General features: G+C 41.8%; 1 protein-coding gene across 3 annotated transcripts in view; it reads left to right on the top strand.

The window, feature by feature from the left end:
- RANBP17 (RAN binding protein 17) overlaps nt 1-2281 on the top strand; it is an 88714-nt gene extending 86433 nt beyond the window's left edge. For all 3 annotated transcript variants that reach the window (XM_010854554.1, XM_010854553.1, XM_010854555.1), the window contains one exon: nt 1664-2281. In XM_010854554.1, coding sequence (XP_010852856.1) covers nt 1664-1773 — 110 coding nt within the window. In that variant the 3' untranslated portion in view covers nt 1774-2281. The remainder of the gene's footprint in view (nt 1-1663) is intronic.
- Nucleotides 2282-16192: the final 13911 nt, after the last annotated feature.

The following is a 16192-nucleotide window of genomic DNA, read 5'->3' as shown; positions in this document are numbered from 1 at the left end:
ACAAATAATTGATGCTTTTGAACTGTGGTGTTGGAGAACTCTTGAGAGTCCCTTGGACTGCAAGGAGATCCAACCAGTCCATTTTAAAGGAGATCAGCCCTGGGATTTCTTTGGAAAGAATGATGCTAAAGCTGAAACTCCAGTACTTTGGCCACCTCATGCCAAGAGTTGACTCATTGGAAAAGACTGTGATGCTGGGAGGGATTGGGGGCAAGAGGAGAAGGGGACGACAGAGGATGAGATGGCTGGATGGCATCACTGACTTGATGGACGTGGGTCTGAGTGAACTCCGGGAGTTGGTGATGGATAGGGAGGCCTGGCGTGCTGTCATTCATGGGGTCGCAAAGAGTCGGACACGACTGAGCGACTGATCTAATCTGATCTGATGATGACACAAGATGTAAAGCTGAGTGCTTTTACAATGGAGAGGGAGAATGTTCTAAAGGTAAAAATGAGGAACATCAACCTAACAGCTGGATTTGAGGCCCAAGTTACCAGAGGTGCAAAAAAAATCAGCTGCCACTTGAGAGGGTCCACAGAAGTGAGGTCATCAAAGGAGAGCATTATGTTGTTAATAGGCTTTAATACTGTTCATAAAACACATCTCAACTGCATATTGGTAATTGTTGTCAGTTTCCTACATGGGCCTTTTTTCTGTTAACTTTTTTTGCCCACTAATTTTACGTTGCTTGAAGCTTGAGTTTGTTTTATAAATTACTTGATCAGGGTAGTGTTCTGTTTTTACATTGCTAATATAAAGGCTGCATACTTAGCCAATTATGATTTCATGGTTTTTTGATAGATTAAGGGGATATGGATACTTATCTTACCAGGTAAGATTTTTTTTTAAATTTCTTTTTGAAAAATAATTGATTTGTTGTTAATTGCTCATAAAGATTTCAAAAATCTTGGAGAATTTGAGACATAGATGAGTGACTCTAAAGATGTAATGTGTCTAAATAAGAATTACTCAATAAATACCTTCATTTCTAAAGTCAGTTTTGGCTACCCCAGAGATTTGTGAAAGCTGTAGGTGTTGCCATTTGTGCCACTCTTGTAAAGTTATTTAGTCCTTTGCTGCTACTCCTCATGAACTTAATTTGGTCATTAAACAATGTAATTTGCATAGTAAAAATTTTGAATTTTTAAAATACAAAAGGAGTAAATTTATTACCATCTGTTATCTTCCAAGCCTGGGCAGTATTAAAAATTATGAGACTGGTACTATCATGGCATAGACTGTTCAAAAAAACCACTGGTCATTGGATTATAGTTACACTTACTAACAGCCCTTGATGTTGACTTTACATTTGGTGTTTTGTTATCAAATTTATGTTCATCAAGTCTTCATGGTAGATATTACTTTCTGCATTTTGCAAATGAAAATCCTAAAACTTAAAGAGGTAAGTAGTTTATGTAAAATCACGTCACATATTGGTAGAGCTGGGATTCATATTTGTTTCAGGTTCTTAAATCTCATTTGAACTCTTCTACTGCCTTGATGAACTTGATGAAAACCAGCTCTTCACTCTGTGTTAGGAACTAAGTTCACAGTTTATCACTAGTTTGGAAGAAATTTTGCTCATTTTAGAATATTCTGAAAAATAAGCTTTGTTTCTATCTAACCTTTGTTTCTTTCTAAACTCTTCTTTTTATGTATTAGGACGTCTTGCCTGGCTGGTATACTTAGTTGGAACAGTTGTTGGAGGAAGATTAACATATACCAGTACAGACGAACATGATGCTATGGATGGAGAATTATCCTGTCGGTAAGTAGTAGCCATATAATTTACAGAAGTTTCCTAAGTACTTAGAAATTTAGTTATTGAGCTAGTACTATGAGCTCAAGCATTTTGGACTTGGCCTTTTAGGGAACGTATTATTTTCCTTTCTGTTGATGAGAAAACCAGGGCTTAGAGCTTAAGTGATTTGTAGGAGTCATATCAATGATAAATAGTACAGTCAAATATATTCATATGAATAATATGAGTGAGCTGGTTTTCCATATATTGTACTTCATCTTTAATAATATATTTCTTTTAGAATTGATGTACTTGTGTGTTTTTGGCTTGTTGCTGCATGGACTTGTTTCTAGTTACAGAAAAGGGGGTTACTCTTTAGTTGTGGTGGGTGGGTTCTCACGGTGGTGGCCCCTCTTGCCGCAGAGCACAGGCTCTGGGGTGCATACGCTTCAGTCATTGTGGCACGTGGCCAGTTGCAGCTCCTGGCTCTAGAGCACAGGCTCAATAGTTGTGGCACACAGACTTAGTTGGTCTGCAGCATGTAGGATCTTCCTGGATCAGGAATTGAACCTGTGTCTCCTGCATTGGCAAGCAGATTCTTTACCACTGAGCCACAGGGAAGCCCCAATATCTTTCTGTATAACAAAATAATATGTATTTTTCTGAACGCTTTATAAAATAGTTTCAAATAAAAAGTTACATATTAATTTGAAGATAACTACTGTCATTTGGTAAAGATCTTTGAGTCTTTTTAATTGACATTTGAAAGTTATATATACTACATGTGTATTTTTCAACTTTTTTTTAACAAAAATTGTATTATACTTAAATATTGTAAACTAAAATGGGGATACTAGTACTGATAGTTAATAATAACCCAGGAGAAAGGAGTAGTGACCCCACAAGAGACTTACCCATGTTGCTGTGAGTGTCTAGGAGTCTCCAGCAGAGGCGTGGGCTGGCGGTGGCCTGCTATAGGGTCGGGGGTGCTGAGTGCAGGAGTACGTGCACGGGACATTTTGAAGGAGATCGCTGTTATCTTCATTCAGTTCAGTTCAGTTCAGTTGCTTAGTTGTGTTCAACTCTGCGACCCCATGGACTGTAGCGCACCAAGCTTCCCTATCCTTCACCAGCTCCCGGAGCTTGCTCAAACTCATGTCCATCTAGTCGGTGATGCTATCCAACCATCTCATCCTCTGTCGTCCCCTTCTCCTCCTTCCTGCAATCTTTTCCCAGCATCAGGGTCTTGTCCAGTGAGTCAGTTCTTTGCATCAGGTGGCCAAAGCATTGGAGTTTCAGCTTCAGATCAGTCCTTCCAGTGAATGTTCAGGACTGATTTCCTTTAGGATTGACTAGTTTGATCTCCTTGCAGTTCAAGGGACTTCATTACCTCCACCATAGTGTGGTCTCAGGTCAAACAAAAGGGAGGGAACAGAGCCCCACTCATGAAGAGAAATTTGGATTAAAGATTTACTGAGCATGGCCCCGCCCATTAGAACAAGACCCAGTTTCCCCCTCAGTCAGTCTCTCCCATCAGGAAGCTTCCATAAGCCTCTTACCATTATCCATCAGACGGCACACAATCACAAGAACCTCTGTCCATAGTTCTTCAGGCACTCTAAAACCACAATCACAGGAAACTAATCAAATTGATCACAAGGACCACAGCCTTGTCTCACTCAGTGAAACTATGAGCCATGCCATATAGGACCACCCAAGACAGACGGGTCATGGTGGAGAGTTCTGATGAAATGTGGTCCATTAGACAAGGGAATGGGAAACCACTTCAGTATTCTTGCCTTGAGAACCCCATGAGGCAAAAAGATATGACACTCACTGAAAGGTAAACTCCCCAGGTTGGTAGGTGCCCAATATGCTACTGGATATTGAGTGGAGAAGTAACTCCAGAAAAAACAAACAGACAGAGCAAAAGTGAAAACAGTGCCCAGTTGTGGGTGTGACTGGTGATGGAAGTAAACTCCGATACTTCGATACAAGAGCAAACTGCATAGGAACCTGGAATGTTAGGTCCTTGAATCAAGGTAAATTGGAAGTGGTCAAACAGGAGACAGCAGGAGTGAACATCGACATTTTAGGAAATCAGTGAACTAAAATGGACTGGAATGGGTGAATTTAATTCAGTTGATCATTATATCTACTACTATGGGCTAGAATCCCTTAGAAGAAATGGAGTAGCGCTCACAGTCAAGCGAGTCCGAAATGCAGTACTTGGTTGCAATCTCAAAAATGACAGAATGATCTCTGTTCATTTCCAAGTCAAATGATTCAGTATCAGAGTAATCCCAAGTCTATGCCCCAACCAGTAATCCTAAAGAAGCTGAAATTATGGCCTGACCACACCATAGTATGGCTACTTGGGTTCCTGCAGACATGGCTTCATTTTCCACCTTTGCCCCAAATGTTTACTTCTTGCCTGATTGAGGAGGAGGGTCTCAAGGCCTCAGATTGGAGGCCATTGAACTTTTAACCCTGCCTCACCATGGAGAGAGATGCTATGAAGTGGTGGGACTTCCCTGGTAGTCCAGTGGTTACCACTCCCTGCTTCCACTGCAGGGGGCACGGTTTCTATCCCTGGTCAAGGAACTAAGATCTCACATGCTATAGGGCCAAAAAAGAAGTGGGGCCCCTGGGCCAAGGGACTCTTAATGTCGTTCAGAGATACTTGTCTCTTGTAGATCCAGCCTTAATGTTTTTCTGACATCCTAGTGATAGCAGACCCTGTGCAAAGTGGATATCAGAGTTAATACTGTGAGGAGACAAAATAATGAGAATAGTTTTACCAAAGATAATGAAACATTGCATACTGTCTGCATTTTACCATTGATTTGAGTGCACCCTTAGAAAACTGAATGTAACAAAAACCCAGGACATTTTTTGGAAATTGTATGCTTTCTAGCAACTGTGTGAATTTTTATACAAGCACTGTTTTATGAGTTATATAAAATGTTAAAAAAAAAAAAAGAAACACTTTGGTGTGGTTGGAAGTCTTTCTAAAGAGAGGGTCCTGTGTGTTGTCTCGAGTTCATTACCATCTGAAAACAGGTTTGCTTTGCAAACAATTGGCTTCCTCTCAAGGCTGTAATAAATGCTCTCCTCCACCCACCCAGTGGAAGGATGCACTGGCTTGAGCTCTGACTGGCTTCTTTGCACCTCAGGGCCTTTGCTCCTGCTGTGCCCTCTGTTTGGAAGCTCTTCTTTGCCTGTCCCAAGGTAGATTCCTCATCTCTCAGGCTGTAAATCAGAATGACATTTCCTGGTTCCCCTTGCTGACTTATCCTCTCTGCCCTCTCCCCTCTCCTCCTCGTCCTTTCTCCTGTCATTTCTTTCTGTCAGTATCTGAGAGACTCATGTTTCAGATGGCTACGATCTGAATACAAGGTGGAGGAGGGCATAGACCTCACGTGCCCTGTTTATTGCTGGGCGTCCACATCTGGAGACAGTGCCTAGCACGTAGTTGGGGCTCAGAAATAGTTGGTGAGTGAATGGATTTTAAATTTTCATGCAGACATAGGCGAGTGAGATTAAAAGGTGCAAACTCTCAGTTACAAAATAAATGTCACAGGTACGAAATGTACAGTGTGGGGAATACAGTCAATAACTACATAATACTTTTGTACAGTGATGTACTGGAACTAGACTTGTGGTGATCATTTAAAATTGTGTGTTGCTGTTGTTCAGTCACTCAGTCGTGTCTGACTCTTGGTGACCTCATAGGCTGCAGCATGTAAGTTTTCCCCGTCCTTCACTATCTCCCGGAGTTTGCTCAAATTCACGTCTGTTGAGTTGGTGATGCTATCTAACCATCTCATCCTCTGCCGCTCCCTTCTCCTGCCTTCAATCTTTCCCAGCATCAAGGTCTATCAAAGTACCATGTTGTATACCAGAAACTAACATAGTGTTGTAAGTCAGTTGTAATTCAGAAATATACAAACTCAGAGAAAAAGAGGACAGATTTGTGGTTACCAGAGGCAGGGATTAGGGAGAAGTGGGGGATTGGAGGAAGGTAGCCAAAAGTTACAGACTTCCAGTTGTAAGATAAATAAGTACTGTTGCTGCTGCTGCTAAGTCGCTTCAGTCGTGTCCGACTCTGTGCGACCCCATAGACGGCAGCCCACCAGGCTCCCCCGTCCCTGGGATTCTCCAGGCAAGAACTCTGGAGTGGGTTGCCATTTCCTTCTCCAATGCATGAAAGTGAAAAGTGAAAGTGAAGTCGCTCAATCGTGTCCGACTCTTAGCAACCCCATGGACTGCAGCCTATCAAGCTCCTCTGTCCATGGGATTTTCCAGGCAAGAGTACTGGAGTGGGGTTCCAATAAGTACTAGGGATGTATAATCCCATGAACAGAGGAGCCTGGTAGGCTACAGTCCATGGGGTCGCAAAGAGTTGGACACAACTGAGCGACTTCACTTTCACTTTCAGAGACGTAAGGTACAACATGATACATAGACTTTTCACTGCTGTATGTTATATCTGAAAGTTATTAAGAGAGCAAAGTTTTAATAGTTCTCAAGAAAATATATCAATTTTTTTCTTTCCGTAATGTTGTATCTATATGAGATGATGTATGTTCACTAAACTGTGCTCACCATTTCATGATGTTTGTAAGTCAGATCATTGATGTCGTATGTCAATTCTATCTCAATAAAACTGGAGAAAAAAAAGTTAATGCAGGGGAAGCTACTCCAGGAGAAAAAAGCTGACATCCCACCTTCACTCTGGGTAGCAGGTAGCTCTGGGACCTTGTGTCCTAACACTCAGCTTCCCCAAGTTGCAAAGGACCGTCTGAGCAGGTGCAGAGGTGGCTCAGTGTGGAGATGAGGACACGAGGTACCAGCGAGAATGAGGAGCTCATGCTCTGTCCTGGCATTCGCTCAGCATCTTTTCCACCTTTGTCTTGGGGCCTTCTCTGATGTGATGATGTGTGAGCAAAAGTAGCCCAGGAGAACTGGGACATGGATGCCTCTGATGGAAACCTGAAGTGTCAGTGCCCCCACCCTCTGTATTTGGGTGGATGATTCTGGGAATAATTCCCTTGGCTTCTTGGGAGGCCCTGGGAAATCCAGCTGCCCTTACTCCTTCAGTAACCTCAGTCACGTGCTCTCACCTGATGTCCTTGTCTCAGGCTCTGCTTTGGAAAGAATGCACCTGAAGACCGCATTCACACTGATGGCTTCGCTTCCTTGTTGCTGCCCTCTGTCATAGCCTGCACAGATATTTACAACCTTGTATGAAAGTCTCGATGAATGTTTGCCTGGGAATGTGTTTTAGCTTTTTCAGGCTGACAGGGGTCTCTTGGACTTCTGAGACCTGTTATCCTAGAAACCTAGAACCTCAGTTTCCTTTTTCCTATAGTTGTTCACTCTGCTGGCCCCTCAACTCTCCCGGTTCCTTTCCTGAAGACACAGTCATGAGATCCAGCTCACTGTTGCTTTCCCATGCCTCTTTATAGCACTGGGTTTTAGATGGTGGGCCAACTTTTGAGTTGCTTGCTTTGAAATAGACTTTCTGAAGGACTTCTGGAAATAATGAGGCCATTTCTACACTGGCAAGTTGGAATACATTACAGATAGTGGTTGCAAGAAGTACTTGAAACGATGGTGCTGTCTATACAGGGCAAATCATTTTTTTTTTTAACCTTCCCCAGATCATTCTGCAACTGTTACCTGGTGCTTTTGTGACTGGTTTATGTCCTATATGGAAGTCATTGCATCGTCTGTCAGTTTTCTTCCAGACTTCTGAGGCAGTACCAGAAGAACTGATGGGTGAAAGGTTTGGTTTAGGTAGGGTGGCGGTGGGGGAAAGCGACAAGGCAAATTGATACTGCACATCGAACTTAAGAGTTTTGCCAGCTCCTGCGATGGAGAGAGCCTGTAACTCTTCTTTGCCGTGGGTTCCCTGGGAGGCAAAGAAGAGGTTAAGCCAGGGGATCCTGTCTCAAAACAATGTCTGAAAACACAGAAAACAAAGTTCAAAGGATCACAGAAGAAGTCAGTTCTACAGAAATGTAGCAATCGACACATTAAAATTGTTCATGACACAGAGCAGGCATGCTTCTGTAAGAATGCATGCAACAGCACGATCTCCAGGCAGATCCATTAACCCTAGAATTATGAGGTGTGATGGACATGTTTTGAGGTATTTGCAACAGACTGTCATGTGACTTGAAAATACCTGTGCTTTCTGCTTGTGATCAAGTCCTAGGAACTGCTAAATACCCCTCTGGTTGGTTGCAGACATTTATAATTGAAGGGAATAATGAGGCTCAGGTAGGAGTAAGTAAAAATGAAGATGTCATTTTTCCCCCTCATCCCAGGTCATAGATCCCAAATTCTCTCCAAGGACCCCTGATTCAGCAGCCCTGCTCTCTGGATGGCAGGTGCTTTAAGGCCTGTGCCAAAGCTCTTGTTTGCTGGGTGAGTGGTGGTCTTTTGCTTCAGCATCTGCCTCATGTGTTGGCTGAAGGAAAACATCGCCCAGTACCATGCCTGCTGCTGTCACAGGTCAGGTGAATGTTAAGGACGAGAGTGATGATGCTGGCTTCTTAGCTCTCAGGATTCTGGTCTCTCTCTCTCTTTTTTTTTTTTTTTTGGTTCCTTTCATCTATTATAGAAATGGCCATTGATTGGGAGAACCAATGGTGTCTGAAATTACTTATTAGATGGAAAATACTTTAGAAACGGCTTTTACTAACTTGGTTTGTCAGGTTTTCTCTGCTGATTGCTGCTGTGCAGAATGTCGTGGAGTAAAGAGGCCAGCCTGCATCTTATTTTCCTCCCCCCGCCCTTTTTATGGCTGCACTGCACAATTTGTGGGATCCTAGTTCCCCGACCAGGGATCAAACCCATAATCCCTGCAGTGGAAGTGCCAAGTCCAAACCACTGGACCTCTGGGGAATCCTCTACTTTTTGTTTTGAGGTTGTGTTTTTGTATCCAATAAACCTCTCCTTATTGTTGTTTAGTTGCTAAATTGTGTCAGACTCTTGCGACCCCATGGACTGTAGCCTCCCAGGCTTTTCTGTCCATGGGATTTCCCAAGCACCAGTACTTGAGTGGGTTGTCATTCCTTCTCCAGGGGATATTCCTGACCTAGGGATTGAACCTGCGTCTCCTGCATTGCAGGTGGATTCTTTACTGTTGAACCACGAGGGAAGCCCAAGCTTCTCATACTCATATATAGAAAAGGGAAGAATATTACAAGAGAAAGCCCCAAAGACAAGATTATAACTGGAATGTGCATACACAAAGTGAGCTGTATAGGTATTGACCGAAAGAAATGATGGTGGGGATAAAAGGGAGGGAGGGGTGAATGCCTGGTTTTAGACATTGGAAAGGTGTGCCTCACTTGAATCACCCAGTAACCTGAGAAGTTATTTTTAAATCAGTATTCAAGATGAAGAACCTGAGGTTAGGAAAGGTTGAATGATTTGCCCATTGAAAGGCTATGAAGGGGTGTAGATGGGAACCCAAGGTTTGGGATGGTGAGATATCTGTCCACTTTCCAGTGGGTCCCACTGCTTTTAGTAGAGTGGCTGAAGTGAGCTTTTGCAGTTTCAGATTTTACATATGAAGAACATTGTTCCTGGAACTTCCCTGGCAGTCCAGTGGTTAAAGAGTTCGCCTTCCAGCCCAGGGGATGTGAGTTCCATCCCTGGTTGGGGAGCTAAGATCTCACATGTCTGATGGCCAAAAAAACAAAACATGAAACAGAAGCAATATTGTAACAGATTCAATAAAGACTTTAAAAAATCAAAATCTTAAAAAAAGAAAAACATTGTATCTTCAGGAACCCAGCCCCATCCCATGACACTTTCTGCTGTGGTGGGAATGTTCTGTAAATTTGACTTCACTTAAGTTCATTTAAACTTTAGTGACCACACACGGCTAGCAGTTACCAAATGGATAGTGCAGACAGAGTGGCTCTTGGTTAGAAGGCTTGGGTGGGGAGCCCAGCTCTATCACTGGTTAGGTTTGCCACCTGGGGAAGATAATTCCTGGACGCTCAGTTTCCCTGTCTATGAAGTGGGACAGTTCTCTTTGGATTCAATTAGAAATTCATTCCAGCAAGGTCAAACAAAGATGAAAACTGTTACTGTTTTTTGAAAAGTTATAGCCATTATTGAGAAACCCAGAAGAAGGGATGAAGGCAAGCTAAGGAAAGGCTAAAAACAGAATGACTTTCAGGGTCATGATCATGCTCTCCTGGGTCATGTCTGCTCTTGGCACATCTGTGCCGATCTCACAGGCTTTCTTTGTCCCCACTGCAAGTGATGAGAGCAGCCTGACCACCCTCAACCCCCAAATGTGTACCTGCCTCCTTTAGCAGCCTGTTCTAGAATGATCAGCTGTCTCTCAGCCTCCATTCTAAGTTCCAGGACAGGAAAGTTCTCTCGGCTCATGTTAGAATTCTATTGTTTCTGCTCCCTTGGCCCCAGTTACCAAAAATACTTTGACATTGACTGTAATTGATGGGTTTTCAGGGAACTCTGTCATTTTAATTAAAGGATGAAGGTCCTATAGGTCACAAAGATAGATCTGCAGCTTTGTGCATTTTTATGTTAAGCAGCAGATGATGGTAATCTTTATTTTCACCCACATTTTTCCCTTCTGAGGGTGAAGAGTGCATTTGATACCTAAAGGGCCTAAACTCGTCCCTGGAAAGAGAAATCATTCTTGCTCACTTCCCGTGTTTTTCTGCTTTAAAAGTCTCCTAAAGTGTGTGTTGTGTCTCTTGTGCATTGGAATTATGGCATCATGACCTAATATTTCATTATATGGGTGTCCTTGCTGCCAGAATGTTTCCCTGATGCCCAAAGGAAGCATGATTAGTGAATTCTTACATGGAAATGTGAATGCAACATAGAAATGTCTTAGAACGCAGATTCTGACTACGGTGCATCGCATCTGGCTCCTTGTGGGCTGTGTCTTTTTTTAGAGCCAGAATAAGAGGAATGGCCTCATAGACCTTTTCTAAGGCAGTGATGTCAAACCATAGGAGGAGTTGAAGATAGCTGCTGTGAAAACCAAAAGATTTTTCCAAATGAGGAAAACAAATAATCCAGAATCTATTGTCTGTAGATAACAACTTGTGGTGACACCTAGAAGCCTGAATTTTGCTTTTAAATTTCATGATATATTTTATTTAACCCACCATATCTAAAATACTATCAATTCAACAAGTAATTGATACTAAAACTTACTAACGAGGGGGTTCTTTTTTGGTTTCAAATGTTTATGACTCTTGGTGTTTTTTTGTACTTAAAGTGCACATTAAGTCAGATGGTAAATTTTCACTGGAAATGTTTGCTAGGCATTCCATGTATTCTGTAGTGTTTACATAAGAAAAAGTGGATATGTGACTGAAATTATGTGACCTTCCTCCAATATGGCCAGTTGTTAGGAGGACTCTGTCTTAACAGCTCCAGTATTGAAATGGGAGACATTCTGGGTTGGACTTTCTGTACTGTGAAAATTCCAGTCTTGAAACAGCCTTGGCTAACGACTTTCCACTCCCAGCCCTGTCTCTAGCTTTCCCAGACCTCTTTCTATTCTCCCTTCCCTTTTCCTCCCATATGGGGACTCTCCCAGTTTCATTTGGAGCCCTGGGTCCACTACTTACTTGCTTTGTGCTCTTGGGTAACTAGAATTACTTATATTGTCCCATGTTGGAGATTTAAAACAAAATGAAGTAAAACTGCCCTGTGGGTTGTTCTGAGGGTTCTATGAGATGAGAAGTGATGGTGTCTCTTCTAATGTTAGGCTCAGTGTATCCAGCTGCTAAATTATTGTCTCTATGTCAGATTCCTTGATTCTCTTTTTTAGACTTAAGATACAAAATAGATAAGACTGTCTAGTGTTTTATAGCTCCTGTGAATACTTTTCTGGATTCTTAGATTATATATTATATATGTGTTAGTCTCTCAGCCATGCCTTACTCTTTGCGACCCTATGGACTAAATAGCCCACCAAGGCTTCTCTGTCCATGGAATTTTCCATGCAAGAATACTGGAGTGGGTAGCCATTCCCTTCTCTAGGGGATCTTCCCAACCCAGGGATCGAATCCAGGTCTCCTGCATCGCAGGCAGATTCTTTACCATTTGAACTACCTGGGAAGCCCATGATCTTAATAAGGGAAGGAGTGATTGGTTACGAGTCACTGCTGGCTAGGACTGATCTTTGTTAAACATGTGTTCTTGGGTCCCTTCCCATCCCATCCTTTTTCACCTTGTCTTCTTTTGGGTCCCTTGACTGCATTCACTTCTCTGACCTGCAGGCACTAAACCTTGTTTCTCACATTCTTACTCACCTTAAACCAAACCTTGTATCCTTTGTCCTATTTGCTCAGACCCTGCAATCTACCAGGAAATTCATCAGTGAATCCCAAAGTGATTTACCTCCTGTTAGTTTCTATGCTATGTAAGTCTAGGTAACATTTTTCATTTTATTATTTGGAAATAATGCTTTTCCCTGAGGTAACCATGCCATGGTGGACATTTTGACTTTTGGTCTGGCAAGTAGAATGGGTTGAAAAAAGGGAATTATAGGAAGAGACAGAACATGCTGGACCTGTTAAAGCATATGGTGTCTTGTTTACATATTCATGTATTTGTATCTGTCTCCATCAAAGCAGATTTGAGAAAACTTTTAAAAATATTTTATGAAATCGGACATAAAGGGATGGTAAGGACAACAAAGCAGAAGGTTAGCCTATGATATGCTTGGTGAGCGGTCCTCTTCACTTACTAAAGGTGGACTCTAAATTTGACTCTGAGCTTCCTAGTAGCCAAAGTGAAGAGTAAAAACAATGGATTATAGGATGTACAATTGCATAGATAAAAACTAGTATTCTTGGTACCGAGACCTGAGACCTGAACCTTGGATGTTAATTCAGTAGTTTGACTGCACATGGAGTGTCTTAAGATATCCAGGATTGTATGTGAGCAAAACTGTTCCTCAAGAGGCCTGACTTCATTATTGCTCTGCTCTCCAGACATCTGGTCAGATTCATTCTCTTGTACTTCTAGGTTGAGACCTTAGTCTGCAGTAGTCTCACATTTTTCTACTTTTGCCTCCCAGAGGGCCTTCTGCACCAGCAGCTTTAGAGCTCTTGTGCAAACCTAAACCATCTCCCGTTTCCCTTGTGCTTACAGCTCTCACATTCCATCTGGAGCCAAATCCCAACTCCACACTGTTACCGGCAAGCTCCCTTGTGATCTGCTCCTGGGATCTCCCTGACGTCACCCCCTACCCCTCTTTGCCCTGCTCACTGTCCTGCAGCCCCTCTGCTTCTGACCGTATCCAGCTTGTTTGGACTTTAGACTCCTACAGGGCAGAGCTGTTTCTCTTCCTGTTTCTCTTCTTCCCCAAGAAGTCACATTCTATCATTTGTCATCATGTCAAGATGACCTTCTCAGAGAGGCCTTCCCTAAGCACCCAGTCCAGGAGCCTCTCTTCCTCCAAACCCAGCTGGTTCCTGTTACACTACTGACTATTGTTTTCTCTGTCATACTTAATCTGAACCCACAGTTACTTTCCAATGAAGATTCATTGGAAGGACTGATGCTGAAGCTGAAGCTCCAATACTTTGGCCACTTGATGCAAAGAGAAGACTCATTGGAAAAGACCCTGATGCTGGAAAAGATTGATGGCAGGAAGGAGAAGGGGACGACAGAGGATGAGATGGTTGGATGGCATCCTTAACTCAATGGACTTGAGTTTGAGCAAGTTCTGGGAGATGGTGAAGGACAGGGAAGCCTGGTGTGCTGCAGTCCGTGGGGTTGCAAAGAATCAGACACAACTGAGTGACTCAACAACAACAGTACTGTTATTCACACTTGTTTACCTGTCTGTCTGTCTGCCCACACTATAGTCCAAACCCCAGGGTACCCAGGACTTTATCCATCATCCATGCCTGGCACCCAACACAAGACCTGGTTCAAGAATTGATCAAAAACTACTTGTTTCAGGAGTCATGAAGAGGTGACCCACTGAGTGTGGATAGGACCTGGGAGACTGCTCACCTGTTCTGTATGACTTCCGCATGGGGTCAGCCCACCATACCTACCTCCTCTCCCTTCCCCCTTTCTCTGTGTGGTTTCCTTTAGTGGCCCTTTCTTCTCCGCCACCAGATCAAATCAGGACAAGACAAAACAAACTCACACACATGTGCAGATCTTTTCCCCTCATCAATGACCAACCAACCAAACCAAATTTTTTAAATTCCTGAACACCTCTTTACTCTTTTCCCCAAACATTCCTTTTTTACTCCTGTGTGTTGTTGTCTCTTCCAGGAAGTTTTCCTGGATTGCAGCAGTCCTCAGTGATCTTATTCTTCTATTTTCATTATTCAAAAAGACAATAGTAAATTTTTTTAAACTTTTAATTTTGATGGAGTATAGCTGATTAACAATGTGATAGTTTCAGGTGAATAGCAAAGGGACTCAGCCATACATATACATGTATCCCTTCTCCCCCAAACTCCCGTCCCATCCAGGCTGCCTCATAACATTGAGCACAATTTGCTATGCTATACAGTAGGGCCTTGTTGGTTATCCATTTAAAATATAGCAGTGTGTACATGTCCATCCCAAACTCCTTGTCCTTTTCCCCCATCCTTCTCCCTTGGCAACCATAAGTTCATTCTATAAATCTATGTATCTGTTTTTGTTTTGTAAATAAGTTCATTTGTATAATTTCTTTTTAGATTCCACATGTAAGGGTTGTCATACAATGTTTTCTCTTTCTCTCTCTTACTTCACTCAGTACAGACAGTCTCTAGGTCCATCAAAAGACAATGGCAAATATTATTGACCTGCTCTCTTGGTTGCCCCATGTATGTCTATTGCAGTTGGTTTGTCATTTTTGGATAGACAGGAATTAGTCTTATTCTTGATTTCCCTAAGCACGTCCTAGTATTAAGCCAGAACTCAGTAGGCTTTTGTATATATAAGCTGAATGTTTACAGGATCTTTAAGTAGCTTGGAGAGCTTTGATAGATGATATCATGGATTTGTGTTATAAAAGCAACAGGGAGAACCAATAAATATTGAATCTCATTAGGCTTGTGTTTATTATGTGTAGTTTTCTGTATAAATAATTACCATTTCATTTAGAAGCTTTTTACCATATTTTGATTTGACTTTTTTTGTGATACAATTTAAATTGCTGTTTAATTTATTTCATATCTTATGCTTCTTTAAGGATGGTTTGCATACTGTTTTAAAATGACTTTATTAAAAAAATGAAAACTGCACTTATAATAAAAATATCCATTATAAATCAAGTAACATGTTAGCACTTTCAGAAGACTTCCCTTTTTGCCACAAGAGGGCACTGTTGTCAAACAAAAGATGAATTTTTAAGGTTGGAAATTTAATAATGGTTCTGATACAGCTTTTAAGAAGCATTTATCTCACTAATGGATTAAAATGGTCAATATTGCCTGTGATGGGCATTGTCTTGCTGTGCAATCCTGTCGCAGTTGAATTTACTGTGTATATATATCCATGACCTGTATGTTATCAATAGCTGAAACTTCCCGTGTTTTCCCTAAAATGCTCTGTGAGTCATTGTCATAGCTGGTGGTTGAACATACATTGGTAATTGTGTCGTTTAACTATATTAGTTTACAGGTAAGGAATTAGGGAAGCATAGAAGTGAAATGACCATTCATTTGGGAGTAAAACTAGAGACTTTATTCATTTATTTAACAAACTGTATTTAACACCCTTGGTGTGCAGAGCATTATGTTAGAGGTTAGCATAGAAGTGAAGTAAGATACCATCCCCTCCCCTCAAGAGGGTAATGTTCTGTTTGTAAATGGCCAGCCCCGACCCGAGCAATGTAACTATTGAATAGTCACAGAATTCTACTTTTGCATTCTATTATATACAGCTTAGCGCTTCCCTGACAGCTCAGCTGGTAAAGAATCTGCCTATTATGGGTTCAATCCCTGGGTTGGGAAGATCCCCTGGAGAAGGGAAAGGCTCCCACTCCAGTATTCTGGCCTGGAGAATTCCGTGGACTGTATAGTCCATGGGGTCGCAAAGAGTTGGACGTGACTGAGCAACTTTGACTTTCATTATGTATAGCTTGCTTTATTTTTTATAATATAACGTATAAGTTAGATCATATCACACAAAAACTTTTAAAATAAAAGTTCAGGTACTTGGCAACTTGTGAGTAGCCTTCAAAATATTATGTTGGTTATTTATTATGCTAAATAAAATCCTTAGACACTGTTTTGATGCTTTGAAAAATGAGAAATGGGAGGAAAATGTCCAATTAAAAACTGGTCCAATTAAAAGAAACCCTTAGACGTGAGGATAATTGGGCCTTGAGAGATTTATGGCTAAATTGCCATTACCGCTCACATTAGTTCAGCCCCAGACCTGGGCAGTTTCACTTGGACAACAAGCTGTGGAATCGTGTT

Source organism: Bison bison, unplaced genomic scaffold (assembly GCF_000754665.1).
Source record: "Bison bison bison isolate TAMUID 2011002044 unplaced genomic scaffold, Bison_UMD1.0 scf7180017864343, whole genome shotgun sequence".
In the NCBI taxonomy this organism is placed as follows: domain Eukaryota; kingdom Metazoa; phylum Chordata; class Mammalia; order Artiodactyla; family Bovidae; genus Bison; species Bison bison.
This window is presented reverse-complemented; position numbering and strand designations above follow the sequence as displayed.